The 20,507-nt window shown below is 41.4% G+C and overlaps 2 protein-coding genes across 2 annotated transcripts; one reads left to right on the forward strand and one right to left on the reverse strand.

The window, feature by feature from the left end:
- Positions 1 to 688: 688 nt before the first annotated feature.
- On the reverse strand, positions 689 to 2,770 carry LOC137255464 (filaggrin-2-like). Its single transcript, XM_067792899.1, has one exon. The coding sequence runs from the start codon at positions 2,768 to 2,770 to the stop codon at positions 689 to 691; it is 2,082 nt and encodes a 693-aa protein (XP_067649000.1).
- Positions 2,771 to 4,940: 2,170 nt separating this feature from the next.
- On the forward strand, positions 4,941 to 20,038 carry LOC137255465 (uncharacterized). The gene is made up of 3 exons (XM_067792900.1): positions 4,941 to 5,244; positions 13,458 to 13,649; positions 19,821 to 20,038. Exons 1-3 carry the CDS (start codon positions 4,941 to 4,943, stop codon positions 20,036 to 20,038), a joined length of 714 nt encoding a protein of 237 aa, XP_067649001.1.
- The last annotated feature ends 469 nt before the right edge of the window (positions 20,039 to 20,507 follow it).

Genomic DNA, 20,507 nt, shown 5'->3' on the forward strand with positions numbered 1-20,507 from the left:
ACATTGGTGCATAACTTAACAAGCATAGCGGTGTAAAAACATTTATCAACAAGAAGGTCATCAAAGTCTCTCTTGGATTTATTATACAGAGCAACATTCTTTCTCCATCATCTGGAACCATGATGATGTCATGGGTGGTTTACGTCGGTGCTATGGATATTTAACGTATTTTCTGGGTTAATTTTATGCTTCTTGCATGCAAAACAGTAGAAATATGAAGATCTTTACCAGCTTTCCATGTCGGCTTTGTGAGATTGCTTTTACATGTAGTAAATGCACTGTTATATAGCGTCTGTAAAGCCTCGCAGTGTTATTATCCATATATAGCTTCAACATCTGGGTCGGTGGGATGGTCTATCGGTTAAGCGATCGTTCTCAAAGCCGAAAACCCGGGTTTGCCCCATGTTGGTTAATAATTTGTGTCTTTCTTGGCTCCTTGTTGGTTCGTGGTTTGTGTCCTTCGTGGCCCTTGTTGGTTGATTGTTTGTGTCTTTCATGGCCCCTTCTTGGTTGACGGTTTGTGTCCATCGTGGCCTCTTGTTGGTTGATGGTTTGTGTCAATCGTGGCCCCTTGTTGGTTGATGGTTGATGGTTTGTGTCTTTCATGGCCTCTTGTTGGTTGATAGTTTGTGTCTTTCATAGTCCCTTGTTGGTTTATGGTTTGTGTCTTTCATGGGCCCTTGTTGGTTTATGGTTTGTGTCTTTCATGGCCCCTTGTTGGTTGATGGTTTGTGTCTTTCATGGTCCCTTGTTGGTTGATGGTTTGTGTCCATCGTGGCTCCTTGTTGGTTGATGGTTTGTGTCCTTTGTGGCTCCTTGTTGGTTGATGGTTTGTGTCCTTTGTGGCCCCCTGTTGGTTGATGGTTTGTGTCCTTTGTGGCCCCCTGTTGGTTGATGGTTTGTGTACTTTGTGGCCCCCTGTTGGTTGATGGTTTGTGTCCTTTGTGGCCCCCTGTTGGTTGATGGTTTGTGTCCTTTGTGGCCCCCTGTTGGTTGATGGTTTGTGTCCTTTGTGGCCCCCTGTTGGTTGATGGTTTGTGTCCTTTGTGGCCCCCTGTTGGTTGATGGTTTGTGTCCTTTGTGGCCCCCTGTTGGTTGATGGTTTGTGTCCTTTGTGGCCCCCTGTTGGTTGATGGTTTGTGTCCTTTGTGGCCCCCTGTTGGTTGATGGTTTGTGTCCTTTGTGGCCCCCTGTTGGTTGATGGTAGGTGTCCTTTGTGGCCCCCTGTTGGTTGATGGTTTGTGTCCTTTGTGGCCCCCTGTTGGTTGATGGTTTGTGTCCTTTGTGGCCCCCTGTTGGTTGATGGTTTGTGTCCTTTGTGGCCCCCTGTTGGTTGATGGTAGGTGTCCTTTGTGGCCCCCTGTTGGTTGATGGTTTGTGTCCTTTGTGGCCCCCTGTTGGTTGATGGTTTGTGTCCTTTGTGGCCCCCTGTTGGTTGATGGTAGGTGTCCTTTGTGGCCCCCTGTTGGTTGATGGTTTGTGTCCTTTGTGGCCCCCTGTTGGTTGATGGTAGGTGTCCTTTGTGGCCCCCTGTTGGTTGATGGTAGGTGTCCTTTGTGGCCCCCTGTTGGTTGATGGTTTGTGTCCTTTGTGGCCCCCTGTTGGTTGATGGTTTGTGTCCTTTGTGGCCCCCTGTTGGTTGATGGTTTGTGTCCTTTGTGGCCCCCTGTTGGTTGATGGTTTGTGTCCTTTGTGGCCCCCTGTTGGTTGATGGTTTGTGTCCTTTGTGGCCCCCTGTTGGTTGATGGTTTGTGTCCTTTGTGGCCCCCTGTTGGTTGATGGTTTGTGTCCTTTGTGGCCCCCTGTTGGTTGATGGTTTGTGTCCTTTGTGGCCCCTGTTGGTTGATGGTTTGTGTCCTTTGTGGCCCCCTGTTGGTTGATGGTTTGTGTCCTTTGTGGCTCCTTGTTGGTTGATGGTTTGTGTCCTTTGTGGCCCCCTGTTGGTTGATGGTTTGTGTCCTTTGTGGCCCCTTGTTGGTTGATGGTTTGTGTCCTTTGTGGCCCCCTGTTGGTTGATGGTTTGTGTCCTTTGTGGCCCCCTGTTGGTTGATGGTTTGTGTCCTTTGTGGCCCCCTGTTGGTTGATGGTTTGTGTCCTTTGTGGCCCCCTGTTGGTTGATGGTTTGTGTCCTTTGTGGCCCCTGTTGGTTGATGGTTTGTGTCCTTTGTGGCCCCTGTTGGTTGATGGTTTGTGTCCTTTGTGGCCCCTGTTGGTTGATGGTTTGTGTCCTTTGTGGCCCCCTGTTGGTTGATGGTTTGTGTCCTTTGTGGCCCCCTGTTGGTTGATGGTTTGTGTCCTTTGTGGCCCCCTGTTGGTTGATGGTTTGTGTCCTTTGTGGCCCCTGTTGGTTGATGGTTTGTGTCCTTTGTGGCCCCTGTTGGTTGATGGTTGGTGTCCTTTGTGGCCCCCTGTTGGTTGATGGTTTGTGTCCTTTGTGGCCCCCTGTTGGTTGATGGTTTGTGTCCTTTGTGGCCCCCTGTTGGTTGATGGTTTGTGTCCTTTGTGGCCCCCTGTTGGTTGATGGTTTGTGTCCTTTGTGCCCCCTGTTGGTTGATGGTTTGTGTCCTTTGTGGCCCCCTGTTGGTTGATGGTTTGTGTCCTTTGTGGCCCCCTGTTGGTTGATGGTTTGTGTCCTTTGTGGCCCCCTGTTGGTTGATGGTTTGTGTCCTTTGTGCCCCCTGTTGGTTGATGGTTTGTGTCCTTTGTGGCCCCCTGTTGGTTGATGGTTTGTGTCCTTTGTGCCCCCTGTTGGTTGAGGTGTGATGCCCATCATGTCCTCCTCTTGACTGATGGGTTACATCCTTCTGGTTGATGGTTTACCGTCTTAGTTGCATCCTTGGTCAGAGATAGTTTTACCATTGATCTCCGTCCAGACACAGTAATCCTATTACCTACTGTTTTACTGTCTGCAAGACACAGCGTGATATGGTGCATAAGGACCGACCACTGGCCTACGGTCTAAAAGGCACTGTATGATCTGGAATGTACAGATTGATAATTGATTTTCTTTCAAAAGATTGCGTGATGTGTGCGAATGGATGAATGGTTGTCCGACTGTGTACAAGGTTATGTGTGATATTCACCGTAGAGGTGCATCATAGATCTACTGTCTACATGACACTGCGTGATGCAGCAATGTTCATGTCTAACATACTGTCTACGTTAAGTACAAATCACAACAAGTGATAAAGCCGGTCGCCATCATGGTCTCTTGTCCGCCAAATTTGAAATGCCCTTCACGTATCAGACGTATGTTGGAACAGCGTCACAAAACATGAAGTGCTGTAGAGCTGCTTAAACAACTTGTGAAATCACCATAGGAAGGACGTTCTGGGACTTTTGGTATCTCTTCAACAACCAAATTGCTGTCACATATCTGAAAAGTATGATGCAGACAGAATGACTGTGGAATGTTTTTGTTAGTAACAGTTAAGTGCCTCTTCTTGCATACGGACTTAATGGCGTTGTCCTGTACCTGTGCGCTAGCATTGGGTCGTCTAACTCCTCAACCTCATCGTTCTGGTTCACCGTTATTTATGGCCAAGTAAACGTAGGTTCAATAGATTCGAATGTTTTAACATTTGGGGTATCACACAAAAGATAAAAACTATGTTTTTCTTCTATTTATATACTTTTTGTGGCTACATCCATCGTATTTCACTACTTGTACATAAATTTACTGCCTGTATCATCATTTTGCTGTTTAAATTACTAATTACCACACATTTCTCCATATGTATAATGCTTAATGTGTTTAATTCCAGTGTGTGTGGCCCGGAGGCCTCTTGTACAATAAACATCCTTTATCTTTGACTTTAAAATAAAATAAAATAAAATAAATATAAAATATAAATAAAATAAAATATGGCGGTTTCAAGACGCTGCGATGAAGGTTGAGGGTTACGGTTTTAACATTTTAAGGTTTTATAATTTCTGTTCCGTGATGTGTGACAATAGTGCTAAAGTAAAACCAGCCTCACCAAACTCAGTGGTCAAGGTGTTCTTTGCAAATGTTACTGGTTAGACTAAACAAACGGTATGTTACCTGATTTCAAATATTCTATCGCGTGTATGGCACGTATGGAAATGATACAAGTTTCAGTCACCCAATGAAGAACTCACATAGTCGCCCATTGACTCACACATTTGTACCCTCACTCACTCACACATTTTAAGGTGAGGTGAAATGGGCTTTAACGTCGTATTTAGGATTTTTCCCATCATATGGTCTCGTGCATGCATTGCTGCTTGTACATGCCCAGACTGGTTTTATAGCCCTTGGTCACTGAGGTACCATAAGGTAATTAAGCATGAATACCCCACCCAGACACACTGTACTGACTTGTACCCTCTTGTTGTACCCATTAATTCCGAGTGCCAGGCAGGGACCAACAAGTACCATATTTTAACGTTTTTGGGTATGCCGGGAATCGAACCACTGACTTGAGCGGCAACAGAACGTTCTAACTACACCACGGAGGGGGTAGCACATTTTAAGAGAGTGGTGACATGAGTGAGTGCGTGAGTGAGTGAGTGAGTGAATGAGTGAATGAATGAAATTATACAAATTATACAATAAATCAATAATGAAATGGGTGAGTAAATAAATAAACTTTCACTCTCTAACCCGCTGCCATAATGACTCCTAAAACCTTGCAACATGTTACCTTCCATAAATTATTTTAGTACATAAACAAATCTATATTTCCAATATTTCTAACATTTCTACCTCATCACAAAAGTAAATGCCTCGTTGCTTATCGATCAGAAAATCACTTGTTTTCTCATGGCATAATCGATTTCACCACCAGCTCAGGTATAGATATACGCGCGCGGTTCAGTTGCGCGCAGACACTCTCAACACGCGCAGCACGAGACTTCCCCGTGACGCCCGTGCAAGTGCCGTGAGACTTAATCAAAGTTTGCTCAACAGTAAAATCATGATCAATTTCATTTGGCATCTACTGTTTATTCTACTGGGACAATATGTACATGGCGAAACCACACGTGTTGCATACAGAAAACGTGAGGACTTGGCAAATAGAGTGTTTTCTGATGCACATATACATTTCACTCAAACTACAACAGCTCTGAAGTGTGTTGAAAACTGTTTTTATGTCAACAACTGTGTGGTCGTGATGGCTGCAGAAGATGGCGGTGGTGTGGATTGTTTTTTATACGACAAGTTGGCTGTTGACATGACCAGTCAGGTTTCAACCAATACTACACACATCTACGAAAGAGGTAATAAACTTTATTAATGATTTACAAATGAATAATTATGCATTAAACATATTTCCAGTTAGACATGTTTTTATTGAAAAGGATTAGTTTTTATTTTTTAAATATAAATTGGTAATTTCGACTATAACAATTTTAAGTAGTATTTTATATCTAACGATGATGTGTAGGTATCCTGAACACAATTCCATTTTTCTGTAATCCAACTGAAAACATTGTAGGACTACAATTGTAGGTATATCTTTTAATGTTTCTTTTAGATTTTTAACCAAGTTTTTATGGATGTAAAAGAATTATTAATAGCTACAATTATATTTAAAGAAACCAAATTGTGTTTAATCAAGGGAAAGGAGTTGAGGATCATGTGTACATGAAAATTAATTTAACTATTAATTAATTAACCGTGAGCCACTTGTCTCTCTCTTGCCACCCACAGCAAAGAAACATTGGGAAAATTAGCGCATGACAAAGGATACTACGAAAACACTGACAGTTTCAATAATGTTTTCAAGGATGGATTATTGCAACAGCCTCTTGTCAGTTCTCCACAAAATGTCATCAGAAGACTGCAATAAATCCAAAACACTGCACCCAGACTTGTTTCACTCTCCCCAAAATCAGACCATATCACTCCAATCCTCAAAGAACGTCCTTTCACTTCCTGTACAACAGAGGATCAATGTTAGTCTTCTCTGACTAATTTATCCACGCCATTCTCATATTACCCCAGGTAATCTCTGTGACCTCCTCCAGCCCTACATCCCACCCAGATCGCTCCGCTCAGAATCTCAACAGCTACTCATTGTGCCTGAAGTCAAACTGTGTAGGTATGGACAACGGGACTTTTCTCATGCAGCAGCCCATCAGTGGAACTGTACCTCTCAAAAAACTTTTCCTACCTACTCTTCTATATGGACATCGCTTAAGCCTCGCGTCTTCCTCCAAGCATTTGACCGAAAAGTCCCTTTCCTTCTTAGGGTTTTGAGCGAGCTATTCATCCTGTAACGACGCTATGTAATATTATGATATTAACGGTCTTTGCGTATTATACGAGCCCTTATCATGGAAGTTTTGTTTAACCTATAAAATGATAGAGAATAATAAGAATGTCGACGCTAAAGGAATTACGGAAATGTCAACAAAATAAAAAAATAATAAAAGGAAAAAAATAAAGTAAAAAAAGAGAAGAAAATCAAGAACGACGATTGATATTGACTAGTATTTTGACTGAGATAAACCTCCTTAACTTGAAGGCTAAAGGACCGCTCAGCATGAAGTGGTGCTTCTGGGTAAAGTCAGAGTGATAAATTGATACGGGACTGTGGACAGACTGAAGATGACATCACTAAAACCACCGAAGCAGATGTAATCGTTAAAAGCTGTCAGTTGCCATTAAAGCAATGTTGGAAACTGGGACATTGATTTCGGTATCGACCTGTCGATTCATCTAAATATACAACGGAAAGTAATGCTCCATTCTCGTGATATACTTACTGTTATAACAGGGAAAAGGCAATCCCACCTAACCTTATCACCTAGACTGGCTCTTAGATAGAACGAAAGAAAAAAATGAGTGAGTCTCAGTGTCAAGTGAGGTTCTGTTGATCTGAGCATCCAATGTCTGCCTTAAATGCTCGTGTGGCAGAGTTACAGATTTGCTTCATTTAGCATTGCGCTTCAGGGACATGAGTTAGTGATTATGGTTTCATGATCCCTTGCCCAACATTCGAGCACTATCACGCAATGGGCTTCACAGATTCCCATGTGGGGAATCGAACCCGGGTTTTCTGCATGACGAGCGAACGTTTTAACCATTAGACTACCCCACCGCCCCTCAGACACAGCGGGACCTACTACCTAGCACCTCACGGAAGAGTTCGTTTAGTGTCAGGGTGAGGTTCTGTTGATGATATCAATATATATTGGATCTACAAGCGTATTACTAACAATTTCACAAGTAAACACAGTAATTACCCCCTAGAAAGTGATCAAACGTTATTTTTATTAAATTTATGAAAATCATGAAATAATTAATTCCTGTTTTGTCTGCAGATAATCTGAACTCTTATTGGCGTTGACCACATGATTTTACAAGTGAGTGAGTGAGACTAATTTTACACCGCTTTTTAAAAGATTCTAGCACTATAACGGCGCGGGACACCAGAAATGGGCTTCACACACTGAACACATGTGGGCAATCGAACCCGGATCCTCGTTGTGACGAGTGAACGCTTTAAACACTAGGCTACCTCAGTAACCCTTATATGATATGTAAATGATTTCACCCTTGTCAAAGTCAATCGATCATAAGATAAAATCTCACATGGGATCACATAATAATCGATATCAATTTTATTCGACTAGCTAAATTTTTTGTGTTCTTTGGTGGGAATTAAAGGGTGTAAACATAACATATGTTGAAGTAGTCCTGAGTTCAAATATATCAAACTGTCACACGAGGATCTTGTTCACCGTTGTCTTCTACAAAACAGACCCATGAAGGTCCCGGGGTAGTACAGATCTTCAGCAACCCATTCTTGCCATAAAAGGCGACAATGCTTGTCGTAAGAGGCGACTAACGGGATCGGGTGGTCAGGCTCGCTGACTTGGTTGACACATGTCATCGGTTCCCAATTGCGCACATCGATGCTTCTGCTGTTGATCACTTGATTGTCTGATCCAGCCTCGATTATTTACAGACCGCCGCCATATAGCCAGTCTATTGCTGAGTGCGCCGCCGTGATATTGCTGGAATATTGCTAAAAGTGGCCGAAAGTTAGTCTCTCACTCACTCAAATTTTTATGTCGGCTACAAAATTCAAGTAAGAGAATGACTATTATTTTACGCCGCTTTTAGAAACATTTCTGCTGTATCAGGACGGGGGACACCGGAAATGGTCCTCACGCGTTGTACCCGTGGATTCGAACCAGAGTCTTAGACAGAGACTAGACACAGAACATACAAATCTAAATAGTTCCCTATTGTTCATGCTGGTGATCACTGGATTGTCTCATCCAAATTCCATTATATGCAGACCCCCACCATGTAACTGGGATATTGCCGAGTGTGGTGTTAAACAACAAACAAACCAATGTGTGAATTTTCGTTTATTTTCGCAAGCTCCTCCATTCACCATCTGATCTGTGGAACCTCGACATGTAGAATTCCAAGTGTCAAGAGGCGTCGAAATTGATCAGATTTCTTTAATGACTGAAACATTTCAAATAATTTCTACACACCCTGAACTTTGAACAAGACTCGCGGGTGACTGACTGACTATAACTGGAACTTTTACACCAAATGATTGATACCTCGGGACAATAATAACTGTAACAATGTCGAGCATTAATTTTATAACGCTCTTTTCCAAACTTCGTATCCAACTCAGAGCACACAAATACAATATTGTTATTAGTACCACGCAATAGAAGGTTAGCATGCCTTATCCTACCGGGTATCCACTTTCTGGTGGGTGACAAATATGGCATATTATCAAGCCATGTTCACAAGCACTCCGGGGAGCGGACCCCTAATCGACTTAAAAATTCAGTTTGCTTGGGGCCCTGATAACTCATTTTCCAAAAAGTTGGACACAGCGAAGAAGTTTGTATCACTTTTCAAGCATTCCCGTGGCATCAGAGTCTTGGCCTTACTGTGGTGGATGAAGGAAACCAGTGACACGCAGGACGAATCTGAGATGCAAACCCGAGGACACAGGATCGTGACATGGCCAAGGGGTGTAACTCTAAAAAACGCAATCTCCGAGAACATATGTGTTTCTTCTATACCTGTGTAATGAACTTAAACTCAGCTTCTATCACACATTTGGGGCGTTGAGGTAGCTGAGTAGTTAAAGCGTTCGCTCGCCACGTCGAAGACACCGTTCGATTCTCCCATAGGTACGATAGGTACTTCTGATGTCCCCCGTCGTGATAATGTTAGAATATTGCTGAAAGAGGCGTAAAACTAAATCAACTCATTAAAACACTTGGGCCTATTTATAGTATTACATTACTTACCGCAATATAATCAAGAGATAAAACGGTGTCACTTCAAACATCTGTACGCATGAGGAAGAAGAGGTGATTGTTGGTAGCAGATTTCATGTCTTGAGTTAATCTAAAATCAATTCTAGTCCCACGTACTCAGCCCAAGCAAACGGAAGTCGAATACCGGAAGTATGGATCGTTATTCTTTTCGCATCATTTAAATTCTTAATGTAAGCTGTTTAATTATAAGCCGTAGCAGTATCGATCCGGTATTTAGACCTTGAGCTGAAGTATTGAATATTTACTATACTAGAACGCTATATTTCTAAGAATATCTGAAGGGTTGCATGAGAAAACAACCAAACAGTCATTTTTGCAGCTTTACAGGAGAGACGAAAAACGGTATTTTCGTTTTTACCAGAAATAATAAGGCATAAATCGACACAAATCATAACATGAAACGTACAATGAAGGATTAGGAGTCGTTACACGATTTTTCAGTAAAATTTCATTTAATATGTTTCATTTCAATGTAACATTTGTTGCGAAAAATATTCGTGCCTTCTTCATTAACTGCCAAAACGACCTAAGTCGGCACAAGTTTCCATGCCAAAACAAAGTAAGTCACAAAGTTTTACTGCTAAAATAAACAAAGTCACTAAAATACCTATTTTGATTATTTCAGTGTAAATTACCCTGATTCACATTTATTTATTATTTCATTACAATACTGAATGATAACAATGGCAATATAACAGCTCCTGATATCAGCATGTGAGCCAGATGGAATCGCAGTTCCTGATTCAATAATCATGGCCACTTCAACAGATGATGTTGTGATAGAAAGAGCCTCAAACAGTGACAAGCAAGGGACTGCATATGGAGTATGGAACAAAAAATATGATGGTGCTGAACATGATAACCCGAATCTTATAGTTGGTGGTATTTCGCTTTTTGTTTTATACACCGTCAGCAACTGTCATCGATTTGTCTATTGAAGTATTATGTCGTCAACGATATAGAACTTCTGCATGCGCTTAAAATGTTGAATAAAATATACTTCACACGAGAACATATTAAATATGGGCACAACCCAGTTAGGAAATGGGAGTGTACTTTTGATGGTGGCAATATTATATTTTGACATGAAAAATATATTTCGATAATACTCTCTGTTTTTTGGTCTATGTACAGTGATACTTTGAATGTGGTGTCTTTTATGCCTCATGAGGTCCGTTATATACACTCTTAAAAAAGTAGAGGATCTTCATTTTTGTATTTACGATTAACAATATGTAGGCGATTTATCGGAGTCAATCAATGTTGATATGATATTATTGAATGTTTTGAGAGTGCATCACCATTTGCACTTCCTTAAAACCATAGTTATCTGGAATGCAGTCGCTTTTGAAAGATGATTGGTGTATGGCATGCAATTTGCATGTAATTTGCATGTAATTTGCATGTGCACGATATTAACAAACACTAACAACTGTGCGATGCAAGATGAGTGTCAAAATTAATGTTCTCCCTGATTTCTAGACCTTCTTGAAAAAACGTCAAAATCATGAATAGGACCCCATGCATGTCTATTGGGCTACTGTGTTGTGCACGTGCTTATCATGCGTTGTGTTTAGGGGCGGTAATAGAGGGAAATGGTGGTGCGTTCATAAGATGTCTGTCCTTGAAACGTTGGTTAACGTTTACAATTCCTATCCAAATTGAAAGTTCATTATCCCTCCTTTTTTGAAGAGTATATATATTACCGTTGTATATATTCTGAAACAGTAATAAAGTATTGTGTTATTATTATTTTACATATACAAATGTAAATGAAGCAGAAAGGTGCTGCTGGCACTATCAGGCTGGTAAGGCTTATCATCAGTTCAGGGGCCAGACAGCGAATGGGACTTCTCCCAGGAAACGCTGCCTATTCGAACCCACCAAGAAGTGAGAATGTGTAGACTCCCCAACACTGCAGCCTTCTGCAATACCCAGAGAGCCAGAAGGGCGGTGCTGTCGGTGGAGAACCCGGGCTCTCTCCTGATCTGCCCCAAGAGATCAGAAGCTACCACCCCAAGGGCACCCAAAACAATGGTGAGCCGGATGACAGTGCACTTGGAAGGCAAGCGAGACATTTCAAAGGCGAGATCGGCATACTTAGCATGCTTAATGACATTGGTGTCAAAAGGAGAATTCAGTGATATAAATATAACCATTGGCTTTATATAAACAAACAAGATCGGATTTATTGGCTGGAATACTTCTAAGGCTGTATGTAGGCCTATTCCATAGACGTTTAACAGCATCATTTCCCATGACACCCTGGACATGTTCTTGGTCGTACCATAGATGGATCTCTGCGTCAAAGCCACACGCATGGCGGAGACGATAGTAGAAACAAGCAGCCATGAAATCATGTCGTTCAAGATATGCTGTTTGTGCCAAAGAAGGGCATCATTGACGAGGTCTTGGACATTTTCTATAAATTCATTTCACAATCGACATTTCAGGCAATTATTTTCATTTAGAGTCACATTTAGGCGAGTGGGAAGGGGCTGGTCTTGGGCATAAAAAAAGAAAGTCCGTGGTTTCACATTTAATCCAGGCGAAGGAGTCGGTTGAGCTGTTATTCTGTTCCACACACTGCATGTACACACGATGCAGTGACTTCTCATAAACTTTCTCCACAAATGACCGACACTGAGCAGACATGGTGATAGCTTCACCTAGTTTACTCCCATCGCTGTACCGTCCAGCAGTTCATCAACATCAAATTTCTGATCCTGTCCACCAGCCATTAGTGTACATGACATTTATAGAGTGAATTGATCTACCCCTTGGTCGTGTCTGCCACCACATCAACAGGTTCAAGGAGTTGCTGTAATTTCTCTGCCTGTCCGTCGCTGCTTCTTCGTCTGTCCATTGTCAAAAACTATGTATGCTCAAGCAGTTCGGATTTTCGACCATCGTGTTGGAACGACCGCGAGCAGGATTAGGAAACGTCATGGGACTGGGCACACACTCCGCTCTCCTCATAAATGTATACTTTTTTATCATGTGCAGTATAGTCAACTAAAGAAGTACGAGTCTATCCTTCGTCTTTGTCAATGTTTTTTTTTGTCTGTATCATGAGCTAATTCGACCACAAACAGGTGTTGACAGTATTAATATTTTGGACAGTCATGTGTGTAATTATTTTGTCAATTTTTCGAGTGTATGCTTAACCGTGTGTGTATGCTTTCCTTGGCCCGATACTTCCAGGAAGTAGCGTTATTCAAAGACCTCCGTTGACGTTTCTGTGACATCATAGCAAAAGAGCCTTATCATAACGAAACGAAAACCAGATGTGGACAATCATCCTATTAATAATAAAATATAAGGAAATATACGCATGCTTGTTTATTTATCAATTATTAATTTACAATGTTTCTATTCAGAAAACTACTATCAACTGTTATGGTTGTGAATTCTTGATACCTGTCGGACGTAAAAATTCTGTTTATCATGGAGATGTTGTTTCAATCAATAGTTTGACAAACCGCAGCAGTTTTAACTTAGCGATTTCAATCCATTTACAATGTTTAAAAAAGTAGGGGAACTTTCAGTTTGGATCGGAAATATATGTCTTCACAAACTTTAAAAGACAGACATCTCATGAATGCAGCGCCATTTTTCTTTATCGCCATTCTTCAACACAAGGCTTGAGGAAATACACGAGCACAACGCAGTAGCCCCATACACGTGCATGAGGTGTCGTTCTATGTTTTGACGGTTTTCAAGAAAGTTGATAAATCACTGTAAATCATTAATTGTGACAATCACTTTGCATGCACAGTTGTGAGTGTTTGCTTCTAACCGGTGTTTCTTGTTTGAAAATGAAAATAGTACACATGCAGATGTCACATCATACACCTATTTTCTTTCAGGAGCGATTACTCTACAAACAGCTATGGTCAAAGTGGTGAAATGCAAGTGGTGATGCACTCTCAAAACATTTATTATTATCATATCAACAATGATTAACTCCAATATATCTCCTATTTTTTAATCGTAAATAAAACATATTCCCCTACTTCTTTTTATGAGTATATATAGACAAGGGTGGTTTGTTTAGCCCTAAAACCAAGACACAACTAAAGCAGTGCTACCAAAATAGGAAACGGACTTATCTCCAAGCAAACATGAAGAAAGGGATATAATTGTACATTTTGGTTTCATTTCAGTCTCGTCAAGCAATAGTAGCTGCCCCGCTTCGACAACGACCGCTACGACAACCCCTGTGCCTACACAATTGCAGTTTGAGGCGACGGGTCAGGCTTGGGAGGCGGCGAGAGGGGTGTGTCAGAGTCGGGGTGGGGACCTGGCGATGCTGGACACCCCCGAGAAAATACAGAACGTGGTCGACAACATGTCAGGTGATCAAACTACTCGGACACTTTGTTTGTTTGTTTGTATGTTTGTTTGTTGTTGAGTTCCGCAATCAGCAATATTCCTAATGTTTAAAGCGTTCGCTCGTCACGCTGAAAAACCTAGTTCGATTCCTACATGGGTAAAATGTGTGAGACCCACTTCTGGTGCTCCCTCCGTGATATTGCTGGAATATTGCTGAAGGCGGTATAAAACTATACTCACTCACTCGAACATTTTGGTGATACTTTACTAGTGCAGCCAGTGACACATATTGCGCACGACGGACGATGACAGTCTGGTTTGTTTCTCAGGCCCTGAACTGCAATATTTCCCGTTCCGTCAAGCCCCTTCTGCAATGCTTAAGCCATAAATAAAGCAAGTCCAGATTTTGTAAGATTCAGGGCCTAGACTTTCGAGGGCGCTCTCTTAGCGCTGAGATAGTCGTAAGTGACATACATCAACATTAAAATAGGACAATCTTAACGCCAAATGAGGTTCGAAACTCAAGGCCCTGGAATCTGAAATCCATTGTGGCTTGTTTTCAGTTATTTGTTTCCACCAAAAGTATATACGTTATTATAGACTAAGTGTCGGGCTCACAAAGCTTTCAGGTTTGTGAGGTTAGTTTTAAGCCGCTTTTAGCAATATACCAGCAATAAAACGGCTGGGAACACTAGAAGTGGGCTTCACAAATTGTACCATGCACGTGGGGAATCGAACCCGTGTCTCCGACGTGACGTGCGGATGCTTTAACCGCTAGGTTACCCCACTGCCCTGTCAATAAAACATTGTATTAAAGAACAGAATCCAAGCTATGAAGTAAGAACAAACTAATATCAGAGAACCAGCTGTGTTTCTTCTGAATGTCGTCAAGACGTCTTAATAAATCATGGCATTGCAGAGTCTTTGACGTGACAAGCGAACGGATTAGTCACTAGGCTACCCCTTCGCCCCCAGACCTTTACAGAAAAAATACCCCCGGCTGTATAATATCCCCATTAACCTTACCCAAAGACTACTTAATTTGTCAACAAATACCCCAGTGAGAATGGAACAATGCTTTCCTGCCAATACACCTGAATGATTTAATATATTTACAAGCTAATTCTCGCTGTGTTTGATCATAGACTTGTGGTTAGCCTGAAGTTGAATGCTCGGGATACTGGGCACGTCTCTCGTCCTGGATCATAAACAAGAATGTTGTTTTTCTGTGTCAGGATTACAGGAAGCCGCCCACACCGTGGAAGGCAATAGCGTGAGCATTCACGCAAAACTTTGTCTAGCGGAGCTATAGATAGATGAGAAATCAGTACTTGATACAAAGAAGACACGGAGATGTTGTGCCGAACCTTTGTGGGTGTGGCTGGGTTAAAACGGATAGCAGGAACTCCGGGTTCGATGTAGTGCTTTGTTGCTTGCCCTGGTGCAGCTCAGTACTACTATATGCAACCTAGGACCCCGTTCGCTAACCTGCACCAGGGTGCATGTCACATGTTGGTGGGTAAACTTCTGAATAGAACACCTAAATAACTTAGAAGCATATTTCTTTCATTACACATTGCAATACAATAAGTTCATCTGGAGTTCGTCTGGTGCAACTGGGTTTTTATTTCAGGTTGCACCTGCTGCAAGAAGGTCAAAATCTCTTAAATCGTCAAATCCAACAACGCAACAAAATACGAATATATTTCGGTCCACACGGTCCATTGTCTGGAAGCTCGGTTTTGCATACACCTTTGGAGCTCACATTGCCAAGTTGCGATTTTTTGAACATGTCAATATTTTTGGAATAGTTTCAAGTCTATAACTGAGATATAAGGACTTGTGTCAAGCGAGTTAGCGAGTCTGACCACCCGACCCCGTTCGCTGCCTCTTACGACAAGCACCAGCTACTGAAGACCATTTCTAACCTAGGTATGATTCCATGGTCAAACAATAACATGACACCACTTTCGTTCAGGATGCGTGAGTCGTGTGTAACGCCCGGTCACTTCACGACTATGTCCGAGATTCTGTCGTCGGAATCAAAAACCATTTGGACATTCAACGACTGGAAGTTCTTCCTGTTAACATATTCATCCTCATGCTCAGTTGGTGAAATTATCCTGACATGGGTGCCATCTATAACTCCAACAACTCCCGGGAATCCTGAAACTGGCGTTGATGGTGCTGTATTTCTTGCCTGTTTATGGGCATTCTAATGAATCGGCCAATAAGTTGAGGTGTACATAAAGCATTTAAGGTATCTGCAATGACATTGCTAACGGTGGGTTGGCTTACTCCAAAACCACCCCCGTTGCAAAGTTGCATTTTTCCGGTGGCTAGGTACCGAAGGGTAATTGCAGCTTTGCTGTCAGCGTCTATGGCCATGTTCCGCTTGATTGGAGACGTTAGTTCATTTCTTACCAAATCAGTGACAAACTTCATGCCACCACTGTCCAGGCGGTACCGAGATATCAATTCAGTGTCATTATACACCGTAAATATGTCTTTTCGTGGTCGGAAAACTCTCAGGTGGTGACGCTTGGCAGCTATCTTTTCTCAGGTAAGAAAATTCTTAACTTGCTAGGAGTGCATGCTAGGACTCCTAACTTTTTGTAAAGTTAAGAGTTCTTCTAAGAGTAAAATCACTTTATTAATTTGTCTTAAGAAAATACTTAAATTTAAGACTAAAAAATGAATTTTTCTAAGAATTACCCTGAGTTAAGAATTATTTTGAACTCTTAGAATCTTTATTAATACGGCTCCAGTTCTCGCGGGTTTAGCCATCTCGAGACAAGCACAAATTATACATAAATGATACATTTTACGCCTATACGTATATTGAACAGCAAAAGAAACACAACTCTGGCTTTTATGTTTTTAAATAGAAGACAAAAACATGAAAGCTTATTTTTATGAGATTTTGTTTCGTTCTTTTCTTTTTTTTTTTTGAAAATAGCGCTTCTTTTGCTGTTCAGTATACGTCAACCAAGGACTCTGAAGCTTTTAAAACTAGTATCCATTTATTAGGTTATCACTATAAATACAATATCAATTAAAAATGTGTAACAGATCACCAGTAGCTAAAGCTATAAAAACAGACCAGCATACTAGGGACTCTGGAGTTTTACGGTACTTTTCATTTACTTACAGGTGGGGGTAGCCTAATGGTTAAAGCCCTCGCCGGTAACGCCGTTGGCTTGAGTTAAGTTCTCCACATGGGTACACTGTGTGAAGACCATTTAATACTGCTGAAATGTCGCTAAAAACTCAACTCTGCTATCACTCTGCTATCTGCTTGGTGCTTAGCTAGTAATTAAGAAAAACTGACCATTTATGAGAGTCCCCAATTCCTGAACGTCCAGAACGTTTGTTCATGTTTCCTATCGTTATTCACTGAGAGTCTGGTTCCCATGACAACCTGGTTACATTGACTGATATGGATTCGGATGTTGCAAATCCATATTTCGTAATTAAACAATCAGTTAAATATAAATCATGTTCATATTAAACAAAATGGAATAAATTGATACGATGTCGTGTCGCTTGGTTCCTTTGGTCAGTCGATCGCCTTACATCTGTGTCTATCACCCGTCGTTGTCGTGTGACTCTCCCGCCGTGATATTGCTGGAATATTGCTAAAAGCGCTGTAAAACCCAACTCACTCACTCACTCGCGGTGCGACAGACGCCCTTCCGTGTGGCGTTGGGGAAGAAACAAACACTATTTGCAGATAACTGGTGGCGTGGTGGATGCTGAAGGACATCCTTATCATATCACCCAGCAGCAAATGGGTACCCGGTGGGAGAAGTCTAGCTCTAGCGGCTCCAACATAGCTTCAGTTGTCTGGGGTAATAATGTCGATCATGTTATATACCCTTAGACAGCGTCTTCACACACTATCATTATTCGTGAGCACCTGGTCTCATCTCAGATGTTAATTTTCTGACACGCTAATTTATGTCATATTCATCCAGTAGAAATAGAATATTTATATCGCTTGTGTTAAATTCTTGTAGCTGAATTTTGATTGGCAACAATATCATATTGCAAATATATTGCATTAAATATAAGACATCTACGCCATAACAACCGTGAAGATTTTCGATTTTCGTTAAAGGCGAAACTGTGGAGATACTAATACGAATGGATATGCGGAAATCAGTGGTGACACCAGGTGTTAAGTAATAAGCCTGTCACCTGGACAATACACTGAAGTTTGTTAGTTACCCAACACAGCAGTTTACACCCATAACGCAGAACTCCCAAAATGCAAAGCTTCCGAAAACGTATATGAAAATAGCACACAAATTAAGGGGGGCCTTCTGGTCAATCCAAATTAATGACTTGTCTGGTCCGCAAGGGATTGCAGTAATGTTAAGTCACTGAGTAGCACTGCACAACACAATTGTCTTAAAATACCGCATACTTTTTAAACAAACAATATATTCAAGTCATGCATGAAAGCATTTAGAGCAGCACCTTTACTGATTTTGTTGAAAATATGTGAGTGTGTGAGTTTAGTTTTACGCCGAACTCATCAAGCCACAAACAAAATGCTATTGCTTCTAAACAGCAAATAATATACTGTTGTTTGTTTGCCGTTTAACACTGCATTAGGCAGTAGTCCAGCTATATGGCGGCGGTATGAAAATAGTCGAGTCTGGACCAGACAATCCAGTGATGAACAGCACGAGCATCGATCTGCGCAACTGGGAACCGATGACATGTGTCAACGAAGTCAGCGAGCCTGACCACCCGAGCCTGACCATCCCGTTAGTCGCCTCTTACAACAAGCATAGTCGCCTTTTACGGCACGCATGGGTTTGTTGAAGGTCTATTCTACCCCGGACCTTACAGGTCTTGTAAAAAAATATAGACTAAATGATAATTGTAAAATTGAATTTATTCTGAAGAAAAGCAGGATTCATCAACTTGTAAGTACAGAAAATTCGTGTAAGAAATAACATTAGCATATTTTGAGTAAGTGGGTGAGCATACACAGCTTTAGCCAGAGTTCCAAAATTGCGGAGGATTCAACCCAGTTTTTAGCGTGACGACGAACGCTTTAACGATTAGGCTACCCACACGCCCATTATATACTGAACCAAAAAGAAAGAAACGCAAGTTTTGAAAAAATAAATCTCATAAGAGTAAACGTTCATGTTTATGTCTTTTATTTAAAAAATGCTTTGCTGTTTTTATTTATGTTGTTATTTTGCTGTTCAGTATATTGTATAGTTTAATTGATAAATCGTCTGATTCGGTCTCGAGATTTCGTTCACCAACAAAAATATCGACTTGGCATATGTTTTTGACACTGTCAGACCGAGATGGTACCAGGTGATTGCCTGTAACCATGACAACAAAGTAGAATGTTACAGTAGGTCATTGATCGTTACCTAGCCATGCTTGACAAACTTCAAAGCTGTTCTGTGACAGTACGTTCATGCTCCTCTCCTTAACACGCTTCCTCTTTCTGAAACTGTCACGAGGTGTTTGTTCTGGGATTTCTTTTCTGGTACGTCCTGGTGACGTGTATTGTGTTGGCCACAAACATTTCAACGCTTCGTACTTTTTTCTGCTTCTGAAAGAAACAATTAAAAATTTTGGTTTTTCTCAATTTAGATGAAAACTGTATTTATGATTCAGGGACGTGTATATCATCTCAGTAATGAAGTAAACGTTTTGATTCTTTGCATTTCTTTCGTTTTGTATGGTTATGTTGATCACTGGATTGTCTAGTCCAGATACGACTATTTAAAGACCTCCACCACAAAGCTGGACTATTGCCTAATGCAGTGTTAAACGGCAAACAAACAACAGTATATTATTTGCTGTTTAGAAGCAATAGCATTTTGTTTGTGGCTTTACTTGTTTGTTTGCTTGTTTGTATAATGCTGGACGCAGCACTCAGCAATATTCCTGCTAGATGACGGCAGCCTGTAAATGATCGAATCTGGACCAGACGATTCAGTGATCAACATCATGAGCACCATCTGCGCATTTGAGATACGGATAAGGAATTTTATAACGCCTTAATAATTGATAGCTATGAATTATTTATGAAACTTCAGTTATTGCTGATTATGTGACTTTAGTTCCTGCATTGCATTTTGTAAAACCAAAAGACTTAGTAAGCAATACATAAATATGTTTAAGTTTTCTTATGTTAATTTTTCTCGCTATTGTAGGGTTTGAGATATGGATTGGATTCAACCGTTCCACCCCGGATGGCGTTCCGAAGTGGATAGATGGACGGGGCATTACAGGTGTCACCTGGTACCCAGGTTTCTTTGACTCACCTGGGGAACTCTGTGGCTCTATCGGTATATCCTCGACAGCCTTCCATAAAACAGAAGAATGTTCAAGGAATGACCCTTTCATCTGCGAGGTACCGGTTTCTTCGTAAATACCACGATGTCATCGCGCTGGAGTCCCATCCTCCACTCCTCCTCTTTTTCTTTCCTTCCTTCCTCCTCCTCCTCCTCCTACTACTGCTGCTGCTACTACTACCACTACTTCTGTTGCTGCTGATACTACTACTACTGCTACGACTGCTACTACTAGTACTGCTGCTGCTGCTGCTGCTACTACTACTACTACTACTGCTATGACTGCTACTACTACTACTACTACTACTACTGCTGCTGCTGCTGCTGCTGCTACTACTACTACTACTACTGCTATGACTGCTACTACTACTACTACTACTACTACTGCTGCTGCTGCTGCTGCTGCTACTACTACTACTACTTCTGCTGCTGCTACTACTACTACTGCTACGACTGCTACTACTACTACTACTACTACTACTGCTGCTGCTGCTACTACTACTACTGCTACGACTGCTACTACTACTACTACTACTACTTCTGCTG

This window comes from Haliotis asinina, chromosome 11, assembly GCF_037392515.1.
Source record: "Haliotis asinina isolate JCU_RB_2024 chromosome 11, JCU_Hal_asi_v2, whole genome shotgun sequence".
NCBI lineage: Eukaryota > Metazoa > Mollusca > Gastropoda > Lepetellida > Haliotidae > Haliotis > Haliotis asinina.